Below are 18,959 nucleotides of genomic sequence, written 5' to 3'. Positions count from 1 at the left end.
TCGAACTGTGGTTGGCCATGTGGGAGTGTCCAGCACCTTAACCACCACGTCACCTGCTGGTCCCTGTGATGATCTATTCTTCACATCCAGAGACCATCCTATAAATTCCATGCTTACGTGGGTGAACCTATGATCCAGCCTGGCTGGGGTGTGGGTTGTGATTACATTATGAAGACCCTATTGGTGGTGCCTGTCTCTTCTCTCTCTTCCCCCACCTGCCTCAAAGAAGAAAGAAAAGAAACTTTAAATAAACGTTAAAACATATATATACATACATATATGTGTGTGTGTGTGTGTGTGTATAAATATATTTTTACATATATATCATATATATATGATTTTACTAAACAAGAACAGGCAAATGGAAAAGTAAGAAATCTTTGAAATGAAGGGACCAACAGCGTAATGGCTATGTTGCTGGACTCCCATATAGTCTACCGTGGTTCGCGTCCCGGACCCGGTGACTTAAACTCATGCTGGGCACGTGTGCATGCATGCCCAAGATCCCAAGAGGAGAATGGAGAAGGGATTGTGGCGTGGTCATCCCCCAGAGGGTGATTTCTTGCTTTCTGTCTCTCTGTCCCTCTCTGTCTGCCTGGTGAGCGCACACGCCCTATAGCAAAAAATCCTCTTCAAAAAAAAAAAAAATCTTTGAAATGAAGGGCCTGCAGTTGTCATGGTGGTTAACGGCGCCGGACTCCCCCCCTGAAGGGCCTGCAGTTGTCATGGTGGTTAACGGCGCTGGACTCTCCCACATGACTGATCGTGGTTCAAGTCCTGGACCTAGCGGCTTACTTTCTTACTCCATCTCTCTCTCTCATCAAATTAACATAAATAAAGTTAAATAAAATATTTTTTAAAAGAAATCTTTGAAATGAGAAATACAGCCTTAGGAATTAAAAAAATAAACAGTGGGGCCAGCAGGTGGTATAGTGGTTAAAGCTTAAGGCTCTAGGTTTCTACATGGCCGATTGCAGTTCAGCTCCAAGACCTTATTACTTGAAAATCACGCTGGGTGAGTAAGTCCCAAAGGAGAATACAGGAAAAGGGATTACAGCATGGTCATTCCCTTGGGGGTTGATTTCTCACTTAACTTCTCACTGTCTGTCTTTCTCTTTCTCCCTCCCCCTACTCTCCTGGAAGTGCACATACCCTATGGCAAGAACCTTAAAAAATAAATCAAACAGTAAGTGGAATAAACTTAGATGCTAGGTACAACAGAAGAGAGCTGAGAAAATATTGAGTCATCAGAAAAATCATGATGAATTTTTGTATGCCAAAAGGCTTCATGACTTTTCCAACAACCATATAATTGGCTATGGGGAACATAAACAGGTAGAAAATGTGAAAGAGATGAAATGTCATGGAGAATAGAATGAGATGCATCAGTGGAAGCATTTATAAAATTTCCAGAAGGGGAAATAGGGAGAAAGGAAATATTTAAAGAGATAATAGCATAATACTTTCTGCAGTACCGGGTAAAAATAATTAATTACATAGGTAGCTATAAAATCCAGTATAGGTTTGGTTTGTAACTTTTTAATTTAAATCATATATGATTTGAAAGACAAAGGCATAAAACAATAACTAAATCTATGTTAATGAGCATACAGTGTATGAAAATGTCATTCATGACAATAATAGCATAAAAGAGCAGATATTTGGTAGATTGTTGAAGGTAAATACTAGCTCAAGTTGTTTGTTATAAATTTGTCAAAACTTAACTTGGGTTGGACTAGCAGATGGCTTGGTGGTTGGAGTGCTTGACTCCTAACAACTGTGGTTCAAGTCCCAAACTGGTGGCTTTTATTCTTGCTTTCCCCCTCTCTTTTTCTCCCACTCTCCCTAGTCAAATTAAAAAAAAAAAAAGATGATGGATAGAATTGAATAAATAATGTTTAAAAAGTTAACTTGGACTAGGGTTTTTCCTCTTTTCTGTGTAATTGTGTTTTCATTCTTCTGAAATATGGTAAAGTTCATTCATTTTTGTGTTTCATTTTTTCCCTCCCTCTGTTGATCTTTTTAAGTATATGAAACATTAATATAGTTTCAAAAATCAGAATTCCGCAGAAAAGGTATACGTAGTAGTGCTCCCTACCTTCCTTCAATCTTTTTTTTTTGCTTCTTTCCCACCCACCCCAGTAAAAAACTGAACTCATTAAACTGGCTTATCCTTCCTGATTATTTTCTTGAACAGATGAACAGATACATGTATATTTTATTTCTCCATTTTCCATAAAAGATGCCATACTCTACGTTACTTAGATGTACCTTCATTTATTACTCTTCTGTGTTTGAGCTTATATAATTGATTATGTAATTATAATCTATTAGAAACAGTGCTATAATGAATAATTTAAGCATGTATATTTTGTGCCATTGAAGTGAATTGAATTGCTAGAAGTGGTATCAATGCATAAACACATGCATTTTCTTAGTTATCACAAAGTTCCTTCTATCAGAGTTGTGCACTTTTATACTCATAGCAGTAATATATAAGACTTTATTTTCTCATGGTTTAGCTAACAGGATATATTATTACACTTCTTTATTTTTACCAGTCCTTTTTTAGGAGTTGTTTATATATTGGGGATATCAGTCCTTTATTGGTGATCTGTGCAGATGTTTTCTCCTAGTATTACTGATTTTTTAAATTTTATTTTTTGTATTTTTTTTTAGATTCAAAGACTTTTTTCATGTAGTCACTTGTCATTTTATCTGATTATAAATAACCATGATTTGTATTTCATTAGTAAATTTTAGGTATATTTTAATTAATATAATTCTCTCCTTTTTTAGGAAAATTTTGAATGACTTATCTTCTGATGCACCAGGAGTGCCAAGGATTGAAGAAGAAAAGTCTGAAGAAGAGACTTCAGCACCTGCCATCACCACTGTAACGGTGCCAACTCCAATATACCAAACTAGCAGTGGACAGTATAGTGAGTAATAGCCATTTCTATTTTGAAAAGTTAGGAGAAATACTAACAATCACATTCAGAGGACTTGTGTAACCGCCAGTTTCTTTTCTCCATCTTCTATTATTATTAAATTTCCTTTACTGTCCATTATATGAAGGTCTATTATGGAGGTATTTTCCTTTCTTCACAATTTCAGTTGGGTTAAGCTTTAGGTCTTTTTGTTTTATGCAGCTGCACTAAGAGTCTGAAGTTTTTTTGAACCACTAATTAAAACTAATCATCATGATGCATATTAACAGAGAACGTAACTTTTTTCATATAAAACAGTCATTCTTAAGACCAAAAAATGACCTCATCATTCATCTGTTTTAATAATTTGCCTTCCCTCTACGAATAGCTTTTAAATTTTTTCGTATTATTTATGTTTCAACTGGGTTTGGCTAGGCTGAAGTCTGTTGGCACATCCATTGATCATTTTCATGTAAAACGTAGTGTAATTATGATCATGTAAGCATAAGGACTGCTGAAATAACTAGACATCTTGATTTTTGGCTCACAGAGAACAAAGGTTTTTCTCACAGAATTACTAAAGTTTCCGGTTCTGTGATATTTCTGTCTGGCACTTAGGTCTCCTTATCTCTTTTACGTCTTCATATATATTTCCTAAATCTGTGATATAGTACATATGAATTCTGCTTTTGTTTGATCAAAGGCATTTGAGTGAATAGTGTGTTTTTCTTCTTTTTTCTTTACGTTTGCTTCTTAAATTTCTCATACTTCGATTTGTTCATTAAACCCAGTGCTGCAAATGAAACTTCTTTGCTGCATTAGTTTTCTAATGTTCTGAGGTAAAGTCAAATATGATAAAAGTCTGACCTCCAGGTTACTATAGATTTTTAGTTACATCTCAACCTTGGTTTATATTAACTCTTAACATTTCAGTTGTATCAAAAACAGATTCCCAAGGAGCAAACTTTCTATTTCTCTCAAAGCTGAGACCTTTAATAGTAACTAGAGGAAGGCATTTTTGGCTAAACTTGTCTACTTTCCAAGTTTGTTTAGCTTAGTCATCTTTTTCCTTAAGTTCTTTGTTGACACATGTGAAGAGGTATATCTTCATACTTATATGTATGTATATACATTTTTTGTGTGTTCTAAGATGTTGATGCATAACCTGTATTTTTCCTGTACTTCAGCATACTTGAGATTCTCACTTGAATAGAAAGCATGCTCTTTAGGAAAGAGATATATTACCGTAGACTCTAAAGGAGGGTAGTGGAGTTTTGAGAAGTCCCACCATGCACTCCTCTGGTTCAAGTCCTGGACCTAGCGGCTTACTTTCTTACTCCATCTCTCTCTCTCATCAAATTAACATAAATAAAGTTAAATAAAATATTTTTTAAAAGAAATCTTTGAAATGAGAAATACAGCCTTAGGAATTAAAAAAATAAACAGTGGGGCCAGCAGGTGGTATAGTGGTTAAAGCTTAAGGCTCTAGGTTTCTACATGGCCGATTGCAGTTCAGCTCCAAGACCTTATTACTTGAAAATCACGCTGGGTGAGTAAGTCCCAAAGGAGAATACAGGAAAAGGGATTACAGCATGGTCATTCCCTTGGGGGTTGATTTCTCACTTAACTTCTCACTGTCTGTCTTTCTCTTTCTCCCTCCCCCTACTCTCCTGGAAGTGCACATACCCTATGGCAAGAACCTTAAAAAATAAATCAAACAGTAAGTGGAATAAACTTAGATGCTAGGTACAACAGAAGAGAGCTGAGAAAATATTGAGTCATCAGAAAAATCATGATGAATTTTTGTATGCCAAAAGGCTTCATGACTTTTCCAACAACCCTATAATTGGCTATGGGGAACATAAACAGGTAGAAAATGTGAAAGAGATGAAATGTCATGGAGAATAGAATGAGATGCATCAGTGGAAGCATTTATAAAATTTCCAGAAGGGGAAATAGGGAGAAAGGAAATATTTAAAGAGATAATAGCATAATACTTTCTGCAGTACCGGGTAAAAATAATTAATTACATAGGTAGCTATAAAATCCAGTATAGGTTTGGTTTGTAACTTTTTAATTTAAATCATATATGATTTGAAAGACAAAGGCATAAAACAATAACTAAATCTATGTTAATGAGCATACAGTGTATGAAAATGTCATTCATGACAATAATAGCATAAAAGAGCAGATATTTGGTAGATTGTTGAAGGTAAATACTAGCTCAAGTTGTTTGTTATAAATTTGTCAAAACTTAACTTGGGTTGGACTAGCAGATGGCTTGGTGGTTGGAGTGCTTGACTCCTAACAACTGTGGTTCAAGTCCCAAACTGGTGGCTTTTATTCTTGCTTTCCCCCTCTCTTTTTCTCCCACTCTCCCTAGTCAAATTAAAAAAAAAAAAAGATGATGGATAGAATTGAATAAATAATGTTTAAAAAGTTAACTTGGACTAGGGTTTTTCCTCTTTTCTGTGTAATTGTGTTTTCATTCTTCTGAAATATGGTAAAGTTCATTCATTTTTGTGTTTCATTTTTTCCCTCCCTCTGTTGATCTTTTTAAGTATATGAAACATTAATATAGTTTCAAAAATCAGAATTCCGCAGAAAAGGTATACGTAGTAGTGCTCCCTACCTTCCTTCAATCTTTTTTTTTTGCTTCTTTCCCACCCACCCCAGTAAAAAACTGAACTCATTAAACTGGCTTATCCTTCCTGATTATTTTCTTGAACAGATGAACAGATACATGTATATTTTATTTCTCCATTTTCCATAAAAGATGCCATACTCTACGTTACTTAGATGTACCTTCATTTATTACTCTTCTGTGTTTGAGCTTATATAATTGATTATGTAATTATAATCTATTAGAAACAGTGCTATAATGAATAATTTAAGCATGTATATTTTGTGCCATTGAAGTGAATTGAATTGCTAGAAGTGGTATCAATGCATAAACACATGCATTTTCTTAGTTATCACAAAGTTCCTTCTATCAGAGTTGTGCACTTTTATACTCATAGCAGTAATATATAAGACTTTATTTTCTCATGGTTTAGCTAACAGGATATATTATTACACTTCTTTATTTTTACCAGTCCTTTTTTAGGAGTTGTTTATATATTGGGGATATCAGTCCTTTATTGGTGATCTGTGCAGATGTTTTCTCCTAGTATTACTGATTTTTTAAATTTTATTTTTTGTATTTTTTTTTAGATTCAAAGACTTTCATCATGTAGTCACTTGTCATTTTATCTGATTATAAATAACCATGATTTGTATTTCATTAGTAAATTTTAGGTATATTTTAATTAATATAATTCTCTCCTTTTTTAGGAAAATTTTGAATGACTTATCTTCTGATGCACCAGGAGTGCCAAGGATTGAAGAAGAAAAGTCTGAAGAAGAGACTTCAGCACCTGCCATCACCACTGTAACGGTGCCAACTCCAATATACCAAACTAGCAGTGGACAGTATAGTGAGTAATAGCCATTTCTATTTTGAAAAGTTAGGAGAAATACTAACAATCACATTCAGAGGACTTGTGTAACCGCCAGTTTCTTTTCTCCATCTTCTATTATTATTAAATTTCCTTTACTGTCCATTATATGAAGGTCTATTATGGAGGTATTTTCCTTTCTTCACAATTTCAGTTGGGTTAAGCTTTAGGTCTTTTTGTTTTATGCAGCTGCACTAAGAGTCTGAAGTTTTTTTGAACCACTAATTAAAACTAATCATCATGATGCATATTAACAGAGAACGTAACTTTTTTCATATAAAACAGTCATTCTTAAGACCAAAAAATGACCTCATCATTCATCTGTTTTAATAATTTGCCTTCCCTCTACGAATAGCTTTTAAATTTTTTCGTATTATTTATGTTTCAACTGGGTTTGGCTAGGCTGAAGTCTGTTGGCACATCCATTGATCATTTTCATGTAAAACGTAGTGTAATTATGATCATGTAAGCATAAGGACTGCTGAAATAACTAGACATCTTGATTTTTGGCTCACAGAGAACAAAGGTTTTTCTCACAGAATTACTAAAGTTTCCGGTTCTGTGATATTTCTGTCTGGCACTTAGGTCTCCTTATCTCTTTTACGTCTTCATATATATTTCCTAAATCTGTGATATAGTACATATGAATTCTGCTTTTGTTTGATCAAAGGCATTTGAGTGAATAGTGTGTTTTTCTTCTTTTTTCTTTACGTTTGCTTCTTAAATTTCTCATACTTCGATTTGTTCATTAAACCCAGTGCTGCAAATGAAACTTCTTTGCTGCATTAGTTTTCTAATGTTCTGAGGTAAAGTCAAATATGATAAAAGTCTGACCTCCAGGTTACTATAGATTTTTAGTTACATCTCAACCTTGGTTTATATTAACTCTTAACATTTCAGTTGTATCAAAAACAGATTCCCAAGGAGCAAACTTTCTATTTCTCTCAAAGCTGAGACCTTTAATAGTAACTAGAGGAAGGCATTTTTGGCTAAACTTGTCTACTTTCCAAGTTTGTTTAGCTTAGTCATCTTTTTCCTTAAGTTCTTTGTTGACACATGTGAAGAGGTATATCTTCATACTTATATGTATGTATATACATTTTTTGTGTGTTCTAAGATGTTGATGCATAACCTGTATTTTTCCTGTACTTCAGCATACTTGAGATTCTCACTTGAATAGAAAGCATGCTCTTTAGGAAAGAGATATATTACCGTAGACTCTAAAGGAGGGTAGTGGAGTTTTGAGAAGTCCCACCATGCACTCCTCTAACAACTGAAATTTGCTAGTTTTAAATTGAGATTTATAAAGATTTTTTTCATTATCTTTTATCTTCTCTGTATATGCACACCTGCTTTGATAGAACTGTTTTAACATTATGTTCTTAATATTCATTATGAAGCAACATGAGTAGTCAAATACATAGTAACATTAATATATTTCATCTCTTATAAAATAAATGGATGGTTGTCAAAATTCTAATTCTGGGGCCAGCAGGTGACATAGTGCTTAAGGTGCTGGACCCCCACGTGACTGACCACAGTTTGAATCCTGGTCTTGGTGGCTTGAAAATCATTCTGGGCATGTGTGTGTGTGTGCCCAAAACCCCAAGAGTAGAAGGTACTGCGGTGTGGCCATTCCTCCTACAGTGTGATTCTCACTTTCCCTTTCATTCTCTCTGTCTCTCTCTTTCCAGCAAACACATGCACCCTATGGCAATAACCTAAAAAAAAAAGAAAAAAGAAAAAGAAAAAAAATCCAATGCTAGAGGTTTTAAATATTATTTTCATCCCTTTAGTATTAAGAGTGATATATAAATCCCTCCATTAGTTTTCTTTGTTTTTATACATAACTCTTACTGCATTGCTAACAGAAATACCTAGGACAGGATGATTTTACAAATAAATAAAAATATAATTCAGCTCACAGTTTGGAGGTCTAGGTCCAACTACTGGTAAAGCCACAATAGGACAGAGGGCAGGATCATAAAACAGAGCATGGTCTGTGCCGTGCGTACTCTCCCTGCCCCTTTTCTTCTCTATATGTACACCAGAACTAAATCTTGGAGGCCTTGCTCTAACCACCTAGTAACTAATCTCTTCTGAAAGGTCCCGCCCTTTTTTTTTTAATAAATACTTATTTTTAATTTTATTTATTCATTCATTTATTTTCATTTGACCAGAGATACACAGAGAAAGTGAGAAAGCAAGCCACCAGGTCTGGAACTTGAACCATAGTCAGCCATGTGGGAGTGTCCAGCGCCTTAACCACCACACCACCTGCTGGTCCTCAGCCCCACCTTTTAACACAATAATCAGATTACATTTTCACTTTCATAACTTCATTACAATGTTTGAACACATGAATTTTGGATTTTTACACAGGTGAGAAGGGAAGACCTAGGTTGTTTATATACCATGGACATATTGCACATGCATTATATATGTTAAAGAGTTGCATCATGTTTCACTGTATAAATACAAGTATTCAAACATCCTCTTACAGATGGCTATTTGAGATAGTTCTCTATCAAACATTGCCATGTAAACATCCTCATGTATGTAGTAGTGTCTCAGTTGAATAGTATCCTGAGAGTGGAATTGTTGAATGAAAGTATATCCTGCCTAATGGCCCTTCCAAGGGGATGCATCAAGTTTCGTTCCTTCCATAAATTGGTTATTTAGGGCCATCTGGTGGCATGGTAGTTAAGGCAGCTAGATCCCACATGGCTGACTGTGCAGTTTGAGGCCCTGACTCAGCACCTTGGAAAAACACCCTGGATGCACGTGCATGCATGCCCAAAACCCCAAAAGGAGGGAAAAATGGAGAAAAGATGATGATATGACCTTGCCCCACGAGAGGGTGCTAGTCACTCCCTGTCCCATCGCTCTCTGGTGAGTGCCCACACACCAGTGATTTTAAGTTATTTCTTTAATTTTTGGGCCAGAGGGTGGCATAGTGGTTAAGGCACTGGACTCCCACACAGCTGACCACAGTTAAAGTCCTGGACCCAGACCCAGCATTTTGAAAATCACACCAGTAACATGTGCATGCATGTCCAGAGTCCCAGGAGGAGAATGAAAGAGAAGAGATTGTGGCATAGCCGTCTCCCAGAATGTGATTTCTCACTTTCTTTCTCACTGTCTGTCTGTCTCTCTCTCAGGCAAGTTTATGCACTCTATGGCAAAAACCTTAAAAAATAATAATAACTATTATTATTTTAAAATTTTAATTTATGTTCTGAATTATTCCATCCCTTGATTCACTCTCCTCTAGTAAAGTTTTGCTTAAGAGTCTTCTCTTAGGTAGAAATGTATATTATTTTGAACTTGACTTTTTTTATTTTTTATTTCACTAAATAAAATTATGACTCATGATTTTTATTCTCTTAATTCTGGCCGCTAAGAATTTCAACTAAGTTGGGACCAGCAATTAGCGTAATGGCTGTTACTGGGCTCCCATGTAGTTGACCACGGCTCGAGTCCTGGACCTGGTGGCTTAAACTCACGCCGGGCGTGTGTGCATGTGTGCCCAAGATCCCAAGAGGTAAATGGAGAAGGGGTTGTGGCGTGGCCATCCCGCTGGGGGGTTGGTGATTTCTCGCTTTCTCTCTTTCTGTCTCTCTCTGTCTTTCTGGTGAGTGCACACGCCCTATAGCAGAAAAAAACCAAAAACAAACAAAAAAACAACTTCTCCAAAAAAAGAAAAAAGAATTTCAAATAAGTTTTTGCTTAATTATATTTTTCCTCAGTTTAGATACTCTGGCGTAATAATTATATACACCTTAGTTTTTTGACATCTGGCTTTTCGTACTTGTTTTAATGAATTTGGTTTTATTAAAAACCTTTTTGGCAAGTATATAAATATTATACAAAAATATTATACAAAAAATCATATTCAGTAGAATAAGACTTTAGTTTTAAAAGTATATTCATATACATGATCTCCTTGGAAGTGCATAACTATTCTTAGTAGCTAGAACCAGGTGTTTTTATTTTACAGAAGAGATAACAGAGTGAAATAACACTTTATGAAGGAACTTGGACTGAGAACTCTAATCTTCTCATACATAGTTTTTAAATTTTTCCTACCTTGAGCTCATTGCTGTTTAACAAAAAAGAAGGTGAAATGTTAAAATACAGTGATGTTTGCTCATTAGCTCTGTATGAGAAATTGTGGTTTTTGAGACTGATTCTTCAAGTAATCTTGCAAAATTTAACAGTTTAATTAATCTTGTACTAGTTAGTTCTTATACATTTCATCTCCCCCTCTTGTCTCAGATAAGGATGAGCTAAAGTGATGGATTGTATATACCAGTGTCCTAGTTTCCACATGTATCACTTTGCTAAACTTACCAAATCATAACCACTAATTCTTTTTATTTGTTGATTGAGCAGTGATAATCAATTTTAAATGTACAGGTGACTCAGGATGTTAATTTCCCCAGACCTTGCTGACGGGTGCTGTCAAACTAATTCCCTTCTAAAAGCCAGTAGCATACAAAAATCAAAACATACTGACTTTCTTACATTTTTTATTGTGTTCTTACTCAGTTAAATTCTATGCGGTTTTATATGTAATATTGTGAATTCTGATTCTTCTCTTTCTGGAGAACTTGATTCCTAGCAGAGTTGTTCAGAGAAGATCCATTCACCTGTCTCAGTGTTGATTTTGAAAGGATCACTTTTTCCAAACAGTAATTTCTTTCTATTAACTTTTCCATGTAGCATGAAGGTTATTTCCATTTTCTCTTTCTTTCTTTCTTTTTTCTTTTCTTTCTCCCTTCCTTCCTTCCTCCTCTGCTTTGCTTTGCTTTGCTTTGCTTTGCTTTCTTTTCCTTTCCTTTCCTTTCCTTTCCTTTCCTTTCCTTTCCTTTCCTTGTTTCTTATTGCTAGAGAGTGTATGTATTCAATTACAGCGGGAAAGTGAGAAAGCCTCTCTCTTTCTGCTCCCATGGGGGGATGGTCATACCTGAAGCTCTTCTCTGTTTCTCCCTTCAGGATTTTGGGCATGTATATAACACGCTGAGCATGTTTCTTAAGTCACTGGGTCCAGGACCCAAATTGCACAGACCCATGTGGAATACAGCTACCTTAATCGCTGTATCACCGGTTAGTCAATGATTTCAGTTTTCTGCAAAGTGAAGTACCTATTAGTAGGAGCAAAAGTTGATTATTTTGCAATAGGTAATGAATGGTAAGTGTGGTTCATTAGTGAATATCAATAAAGAGTCCTATATGAGAATCCTTGGATATATAACTTAGACATGACAGTATTTTTTTCTAATTGATGATCTCAAGCTCCAGTTTTTTTCCTAAGAATTATTTAGTTTTATTTACTTATTCATCCATTCATTTTTTAAATTTGACCAGAGAGACAGAGAGAGAAAGAGCGAGAGTGAGAAAGCAAGCCACCAGATCCAGGATTTGAACCATAATCAGCCATTGTCCAGCACCTTAACCACCACGCCACCTGCTGGTTCCCTCAAGCTCCGACTTTGAAGCCCATGAGAGAGTTTACCATAATTAAGTCTATAAGAGGTATCATTTGTTTCTTTGATTGGAATTGTGATATAGTTTATGAATCACTAGAAGAGTTAGAGAATAGAATACATTGATATACTCCTCTATTAGTTATACTTTAAAACAGCTATTTATTAGGTGTGTGTTACATGCCCACCACTATATTAAGTGCTTGAAACTAAAGAAAAATCACATTTCCTACTCTTAAGAAATTAATTTATTAATGAGGTAGCAAATACTAAGCAATTAACATATATTATGTAATTAATGCTAGTATAAAAGAGTGTATATCACAAAGAGGACATTTCTAAGAATCAAATAATTTAAAAAGAAACTTAACGTTTTCCCACTTGAAAAAAAATTGCCAGAGGTCATCTGCAGTTGCCAAAGAGAGAGAGTAAAAGGTGAAGTGAGAAAGCATCCCACTTAGGGACTGGCCAATCCCTTCTCCATTTCTTCCTCCTTTTGGGATTTTAGGCATGCACACACACAAACACACACAGTGTGTTTTCCTAAGCTGCCAAGTCCAGGGAGGACTTGAACCATGCAGTCAACTGTGTGGGATCCAGTAGCCTCCGCCACCATGCCACCATCATTGTAATTATTATTATACAGTATAGAAGAGTTTATAGAATGCACTTTTACTGTAGAAATTGGATGTGAGTTTTCTGAGCAGAAAGTAACTTTAAGTATTCAAAAACATTTTTGATGATATTTCTGTAATTCTTCAAGATTATGGCTTGCAAATTATTATATCCTTGAATTTAGTGTGTTTTAAAAGCCGTAAACATGGTATTACTTAAACTTTTAACAATAAAATCCATTGGGTTTTAGTTGCCATTACCCAGGGAGGAGCAATACAACTGGCTAACAATGGTACCGATGGGGTACAGGGCCTGCAAACATTAACCATGACCAATGCAGCTGCCACCCAGCCAGGCACTACCATTCTACAGTATGCACAGACCACTGATGGACAGCAGATCTTAGTGCCCAGCAACCAAGTTGTGGTTCAAGGTAAGGAAATTCATATTTCACAGGTATGCTAAATTCTTTGAAAGATGAAAATATGATAAACTTTCAGAAAAAGTAAGTATCATATTACAAAGCACTATCAAGATATATAGTTCTTTTTTTCCCAATATAGATATTTTTTCATGAACTCTTCCATTATTACAATTGGACCAAAATGTCATGGCATAAAAACAACTATTTCAATCATAAAAATATAAATCTATTGTTATTTAACACCATTAGTATTTGAGATAGGAGAAACAGGGTAATTAGGTACAAAGACAATAGGAGTTGGGAAAGATGGATTCTAGATTTAAATTGTACATGGATCTGTTAAATAACCTTGATTAATACCAAACCTCAGACCTCTTCGTGCCTGCTGATTTTTGTTTTGTTTTGGTTGCATGTCAAGTGAGAGTTACAGTAAATCACTGATAAGAATTTTAGAGATTTAGACATCTATTCCTCTGCTTTTAAAATTTTTTAAATTTTGCTATAGGGTGCCTTTTGGGGGAGATGGCCTCCATTTTCTTCTCAGGATTTTGGGCACACACACGTACCCTGCATGTTTTTTTAAGCCACTGGGCTGGGACTCAAACTGCACACACAGTTGGCTGTGTGAGATCCAGTCACCTAACCTCCACACCACTGGCTAGCCCTATTTTTCTACTTTTTATTCAAAGGAAATTTGGGCCTTCTTTTTTAAGGTTTTTGCCATAGGGCACATACACTCACTGGAGGGAGACAATGAGAAATCACTCCCCCAGGAGGGATGGCCAAGCCATAATTCCTTCTCTCAAGATTTTGGGCACACATACTTGGCATGATTTTCAAGTTGCCAGGCCTGGGACTTGAACTGCAGTTGACCATGTAGGAGTCCAGTGCCTTTATCATCATACCACTTCGTGGCCTCTTGGGCCCTCTTTTCTAAGATCATCAGTTTTTATTTCAAATGAAAATACTGTATTCTAAAAGATCTTAGACAAGTATGTAAGTCTACTGGACTTTATAGAGGAAAAGTAGTAGCTAAATCTTTGATGAGTTATAGAAAGTTTTTTTCTGGTCTATTTTTAATTTAGTTTTTATTTTTATTTTTTTTCCCTGTTTATTTTAGGATAAGAGTTGACTGTTTTTCATTTGAATGTTCCAAGAATGTTATTTGTGCCAGATTAGAAATTTGTAGATTGAGATAATAATCATAAATATATTTCTAAAAGTATTTTTAATCATGCATTTTGCCTATGTTAGGTATGTGTCCCTTCACCATGGATAAAAACTTTTGAATAATCCTAAAACACCAGCTAGAAAGTCAGAATTTACTTATTTTAAGAGCCATATTATATTTACAGAATTTATTCTGTTACTAAGCAAACAAATATTTGAAAAAGATAATATTTTGGTTATTAATGGGAGTAAAACACCTTTTCACTTTACATGCAGGTACTCAAAAATTGTAAAGCAGGATGTCAGTGAATTTGAATTCTGAACGTCAGTTTGAAGATGGTAACATATTTAGTATATAAATCTTTTCCACTCAAACTACACATTTTAATTAATTTTAATAACTAATGTGAATTTTATAGACTTTCAAATTCTTTCAAATAACATTAGGTTCCTATTCTTGGGAATAGGAATATTAAGCTGTTTTTAGAAGCAGTTTGATAATAGTACTTGTGTTTCTTTTCACAAATGGTGGATCTGTTAGCCATTGTCATTTACATTAAAACGATATGTTTACAAATAATGTAATTGGCATCAAGTAGTACACTTTTTCATATTTTCAGTTTTGTTTCAATTAGAAATTTACAGTAGTTGACCATAATGCTTTATTTTCTCTTCCATTTTGCTATTTTATGAAAAATCATGGTCGTTTTTATGTCGTGGCAAGAGTCTACTTGAAATTTTTTAATATGAATTTACCAATATCAAAGGAAGACATTGAGGACTATACTCTATCTAGGAAGACCATCCAAGCTGTGTCCTACTTACCTTTTAGACTTAAGGTTGGTAAGCATGTTAACAACAGAATAGAACTGCATTTCAATGAAAGATAAATGTAAGACCTAGCAGACACAGGTTAAGACCTCTTTCACTCAAGTGTGTCTACTAATAAATACATTAAATTGGGAATTGTCTTTAGTAATGACCAAAGAGGCTGATTCTTTCAACATTTTAGCCAGACTCATTTCTTTTTTGTTTCCCTTTCAATCCAGAAATGTATGTTTAGATTGATAATTGACACATATAGTTGAATCAAGTCGCAGTGTTTTCTGTGTCTGACACTACGCTCACAATTCTTTTCAGCTGCCTCTGGAGATGTACAAACATACCAGATTCGCACAGCACCCACTAGCACTATTGCCCCAGGAGTTGTTATGGCATCCTCCCCAGCACTTCCCACACAGCCTGCTGAAGAAGCAGCACGAAAGAGAGAGGTTCGTCTAATGAAGAACAGGTACCTCTATTGCATTTACTTAGATTGTTGTGGGTCCGATACGTCCTCAGATTCTGGCAGACATTCGTGCATCTTTACAACTGCTGATACTAGGATCTTTGCACTGAACTTGTTTTTTCTGGTAGAATTGATTATTTGTAATAAAGTAAATGTGTGATGGCCAGTCCATGTTTTAATGAATGCTGTCTTAACTCAAAATAATGTCCTTAAGATTCTTCAAAAATAGACTAATTCTAAGAATACTATGTTACTGCCAGAACCTTAAAGTATTGGGTCATCAGAATAGACATGAGGCATGTTTGCATAGAAAAAAGACATCAAGGGGAACCAGCAGTTGGCGTAATGGCTATGTCGCTGGATTCCCACGCAGTCGACCGCGGTTAGCGTCCCGGACCTGGTGGCTTAAAACTCACGCCAGGCACGTGTGTGTGCGTGCCCAAGATCCCGAGAGGAGAATGGAGGAGAAGGGATTGCGGCGTGACCATCCCCCCTGGGGGGTGATTTCTCGCTTTCTGTCTCTCACTGATGGACAGCAGATCTTAGTGCCCAGCAACCAAGTTGTGGTTCAAGGTAAGGAAATTCATATTTCACAGGTATGCTAAATTCTTTGAAAGATGAAAATATGATAAACTTTCAGAAAAAGTAAGTATCATATTACAAAGCACTATCAAGATATATAGTTCTTTTTTTCCCAATATAGATATTTTTTCATGAACTCTTCCATTATTACAATTGGACCAAAATGTCATGGCATAAAAACAACTATTTCAATCATAAAAATATAAATCTATTGTTATTTAACACCATTAGTATTTGAGATAGGAGAAACAGGGTAATTAGGTACAAAGACAATAGGAGTTGGGAAAGATGGATTCTAGATTTAAATTGTACATGGATCTGTTAAATAACCTTGATTAATACCAAACCTCAGACCTCTTCGTGCCTGCTGATTTTTGTTTTGTTTTGGTTGCATGTCAAGTGAGAGTTACAGTAAATCACTGATAAGAATTTTAGAGATTTAGACATCTATTCCTCTGCTTTTAAAATTTTTTAAATTTTGCTATAGGGTGCCTTTTGGGGGAGATGGCCTCCATTTTCTTCTCAGGATTTTGGGCACACACACGTACCCTGCATGTTTTTTTAAGCCACTGGGCTGGGACTCAAACTGCACACACAGTTGGCTGTGTGAGATCCAGTCACCTAACCTCCACACCACTGGCTAGCCCTATTTTTCTACTTTTTATTCAAAGGAAATTTGGGCCTTCTTTTTTAAGGTTTTTGCCATAGGGCACATACACTCACTGGAGGGAGACAATGAGAAATCACTCCCCCAGGAGGGATGGCCAAGCCATAATTCCTTCTCTCAAGATTTTGGGCACACATACTTGGCATGATTTTCAAGTTGCCAGGCCTGGGACTTGAACTGCAGTTGACCATGTAGGAGTCCAGTGCCTTTATCATCATACCACTTCGTGGCCTCTTGGGCCCTCTTTTCTAAGATCATCAGTTTTTATTTCAAATGAAAATACTGTATTCTAAAAGATCTTAGACAAGTATGTAAGTCTACTGGACTTTATAGAGGAAAAGTAGTAGCTAAATCTTTGATGAGTTATAGAAAGTTTTTTTCTGGTCTATTTTTAATTTAGTTTTTATTTTTATTTTTTTTCCCTGTTTATTTTAGGATAAGAGTTGACTGTTTTTCATTTGAATGTTCCAAGAATGTTATTTGTGCCAGATTAGAAATTTGTAGATTGAGATAATAATCATAAATATATTTCTAAAAGTATTTTTAATCATGCATTTTGCCTATGTTAGGTATGTGTCCCTTCACCATGGATAAAAACTTTTGAATAATCCTAAAACACCAGCTAGAAAGTCAGAATTTACTTATTTTAAGAGCCATATTATATTTACAGAATTTATTCTGTTACTAAGCAAACAAATATTTGAAAAAGATAATATTTTGGTTATTAATGGGAGTAAAACACCTTTTCACTTTACATGCAGGTACTCAAAAATTGTAAAGCAGGATGTCAGTGAATTTGAATTCTGAACGTCAGTTTGAAGATGGTAACATATTTAGTATATAAATCTTTTCCACTCAAACTACACATTTTAATTAATTTTAATAACTAATGTGAATTTTATAGACTTTCAAATTCTTTCAAATAACATTAGGTTCCTATTCTTGGGAATAGGAATATTAAGCTGTTTTTAGAAGCAGTTTGATAATAGTACTTGTGTTTCTTTTCACAAATGGTGGATCTGTTAGCCATTGTCATTTACATTAAAACGATATGTTTACAAATAATGTAATTGGCATCAAGTAGTACACTTTTTCATATTTTCAGTTTTGTTTCAATTAGAAATTTACAGTAGTTGACCATAATGCTTTATTTTCTCTTCCATTTTGCTATTTTATGAAAAATCATGGTCGTTTTTATGTCGTGGCAAGAGTCTACTTGAAATTTTTTAATATGAATTTACCAATATCAAAGGAAGACATTGAGGACTATACTCTATCTAGGAAGACCATCCAAGCTGTGTCCTACTTACCTTTTAGACTTAAGGTTGGTAAGCATGTTAACAACAGAATAGAACTGCATTTCAATGAAAGATAAATGTAAGACCTAGCAGACACAGGTTAAGACCTCTTTCACTCAAGTGTGTCTACTAATAAATACATTAAATTGGGAATTGTCTTTAGTAATGACCAAAGAGGCTGATTCTTTCAACATTTTAGCCAGACTCATTTCTTTTTTGTTTCCCTTTCAATCCAGAAATGTATGTTTAGATTGATAATTGACACATATAGTTGAATCAAGTCGCAGTGTTTTCTGTGTCTGACACTACGCTCACAATTCTTTTCAGCTGCCTCTGGAGATGTACAAACATACCAGATTCGCACAGCACCCACTAGCACTATTGCCCCAGGAGTTGTTATGGCATCCTCCCCAGCACTTCCCACACAGCCTGCTGAAGAAGCAGCACGAAAGAGAGAGGTTCGTCTAATGAAGAACAGGTACCTCTATTGCATTTACTTAGATTGTTGTGGGTCCGATACGTCCTCAGATTCTGGCAGACATTCGTGCATCTTTACAACTGCTGATACTAGGATCTTTGCACTGAACTTGTTTTTTCTGGTAGAATTGATTATTTGTAATAAAGTAAATGTGTGATGGCCAGTCCATGTTTTAATGAATGCTGTCTTAACTCAAAATAATGTCCTTAAGATTCTTCAAAAATAGACTAATTCTAAGAATACTATGTTACTGCCAGAACCTTAAAGTATTGGGTCATCAGAATAGACATGAGGCATGTTTGCATAGAAAAAAGACATCAAGGGGAACCAGCAGTTGGCGTAATGGCTATGTCGCTGGATTCCCACGCAGTCGACCGCGGTTAGCGTCCCGGACCTGGTGGCTTAAAACTCACGCCAGGCACGTGTGTGTGCGTGCCCAAGATCCCGAGAGGAGAATGGAGGAGAAGGGATTGCGGCGTGACCATCCCCCCTGGGGGGTGATTTCTCGCTTTCTGTCTCTC

General features: G+C 35.5%; 1 protein-coding gene across 4 annotated transcripts in view; it reads left to right on the top strand.

The window, feature by feature from the left end:
- Positions 1-18,959, top strand: part of CREB1 (cAMP responsive element binding protein 1) — a 78,913-nt gene that overhangs the window by 33,001 nt on the left and 26,953 nt on the right. The window contains exons 6-10 of one of the 4 annotated variants that reach the window (XR_003547946.1): positions 2,800-2,942; positions 12,782-12,964; positions 14,402-14,464; positions 14,850-14,964; positions 15,266-15,396. Coding sequence is in view for 3 of the 4 variants with exons in the window: in XM_027768400.1 (XP_027624201.1) it covers positions 2,800-2,942; positions 12,782-12,964; positions 15,266-15,573 (634 nt within the window). In the remaining variant the exon portion in view is untranslated. Of the gene's footprint in view, positions 1-2,799; positions 2,943-12,781; positions 12,965-14,401; positions 14,465-14,849; positions 14,965-15,265; positions 15,690-18,959 lie in introns of those variants that run through there. The other 3 variants (XM_014584322.2, XM_027768400.1, XM_027768401.1) reach the window with 3 other exon arrangements.

The sequence above is a fragment of the Tupaia chinensis genome, unplaced genomic scaffold, assembly GCF_000334495.1.
Source record: "Tupaia chinensis unplaced genomic scaffold, TupChi_1.0 Scaffold000076_1, whole genome shotgun sequence".
Classification (NCBI taxonomy): domain Eukaryota; kingdom Metazoa; phylum Chordata; class Mammalia; order Scandentia; family Tupaiidae; genus Tupaia; species Tupaia belangeri.
This window is presented reverse-complemented; position numbering and strand designations above follow the sequence as displayed.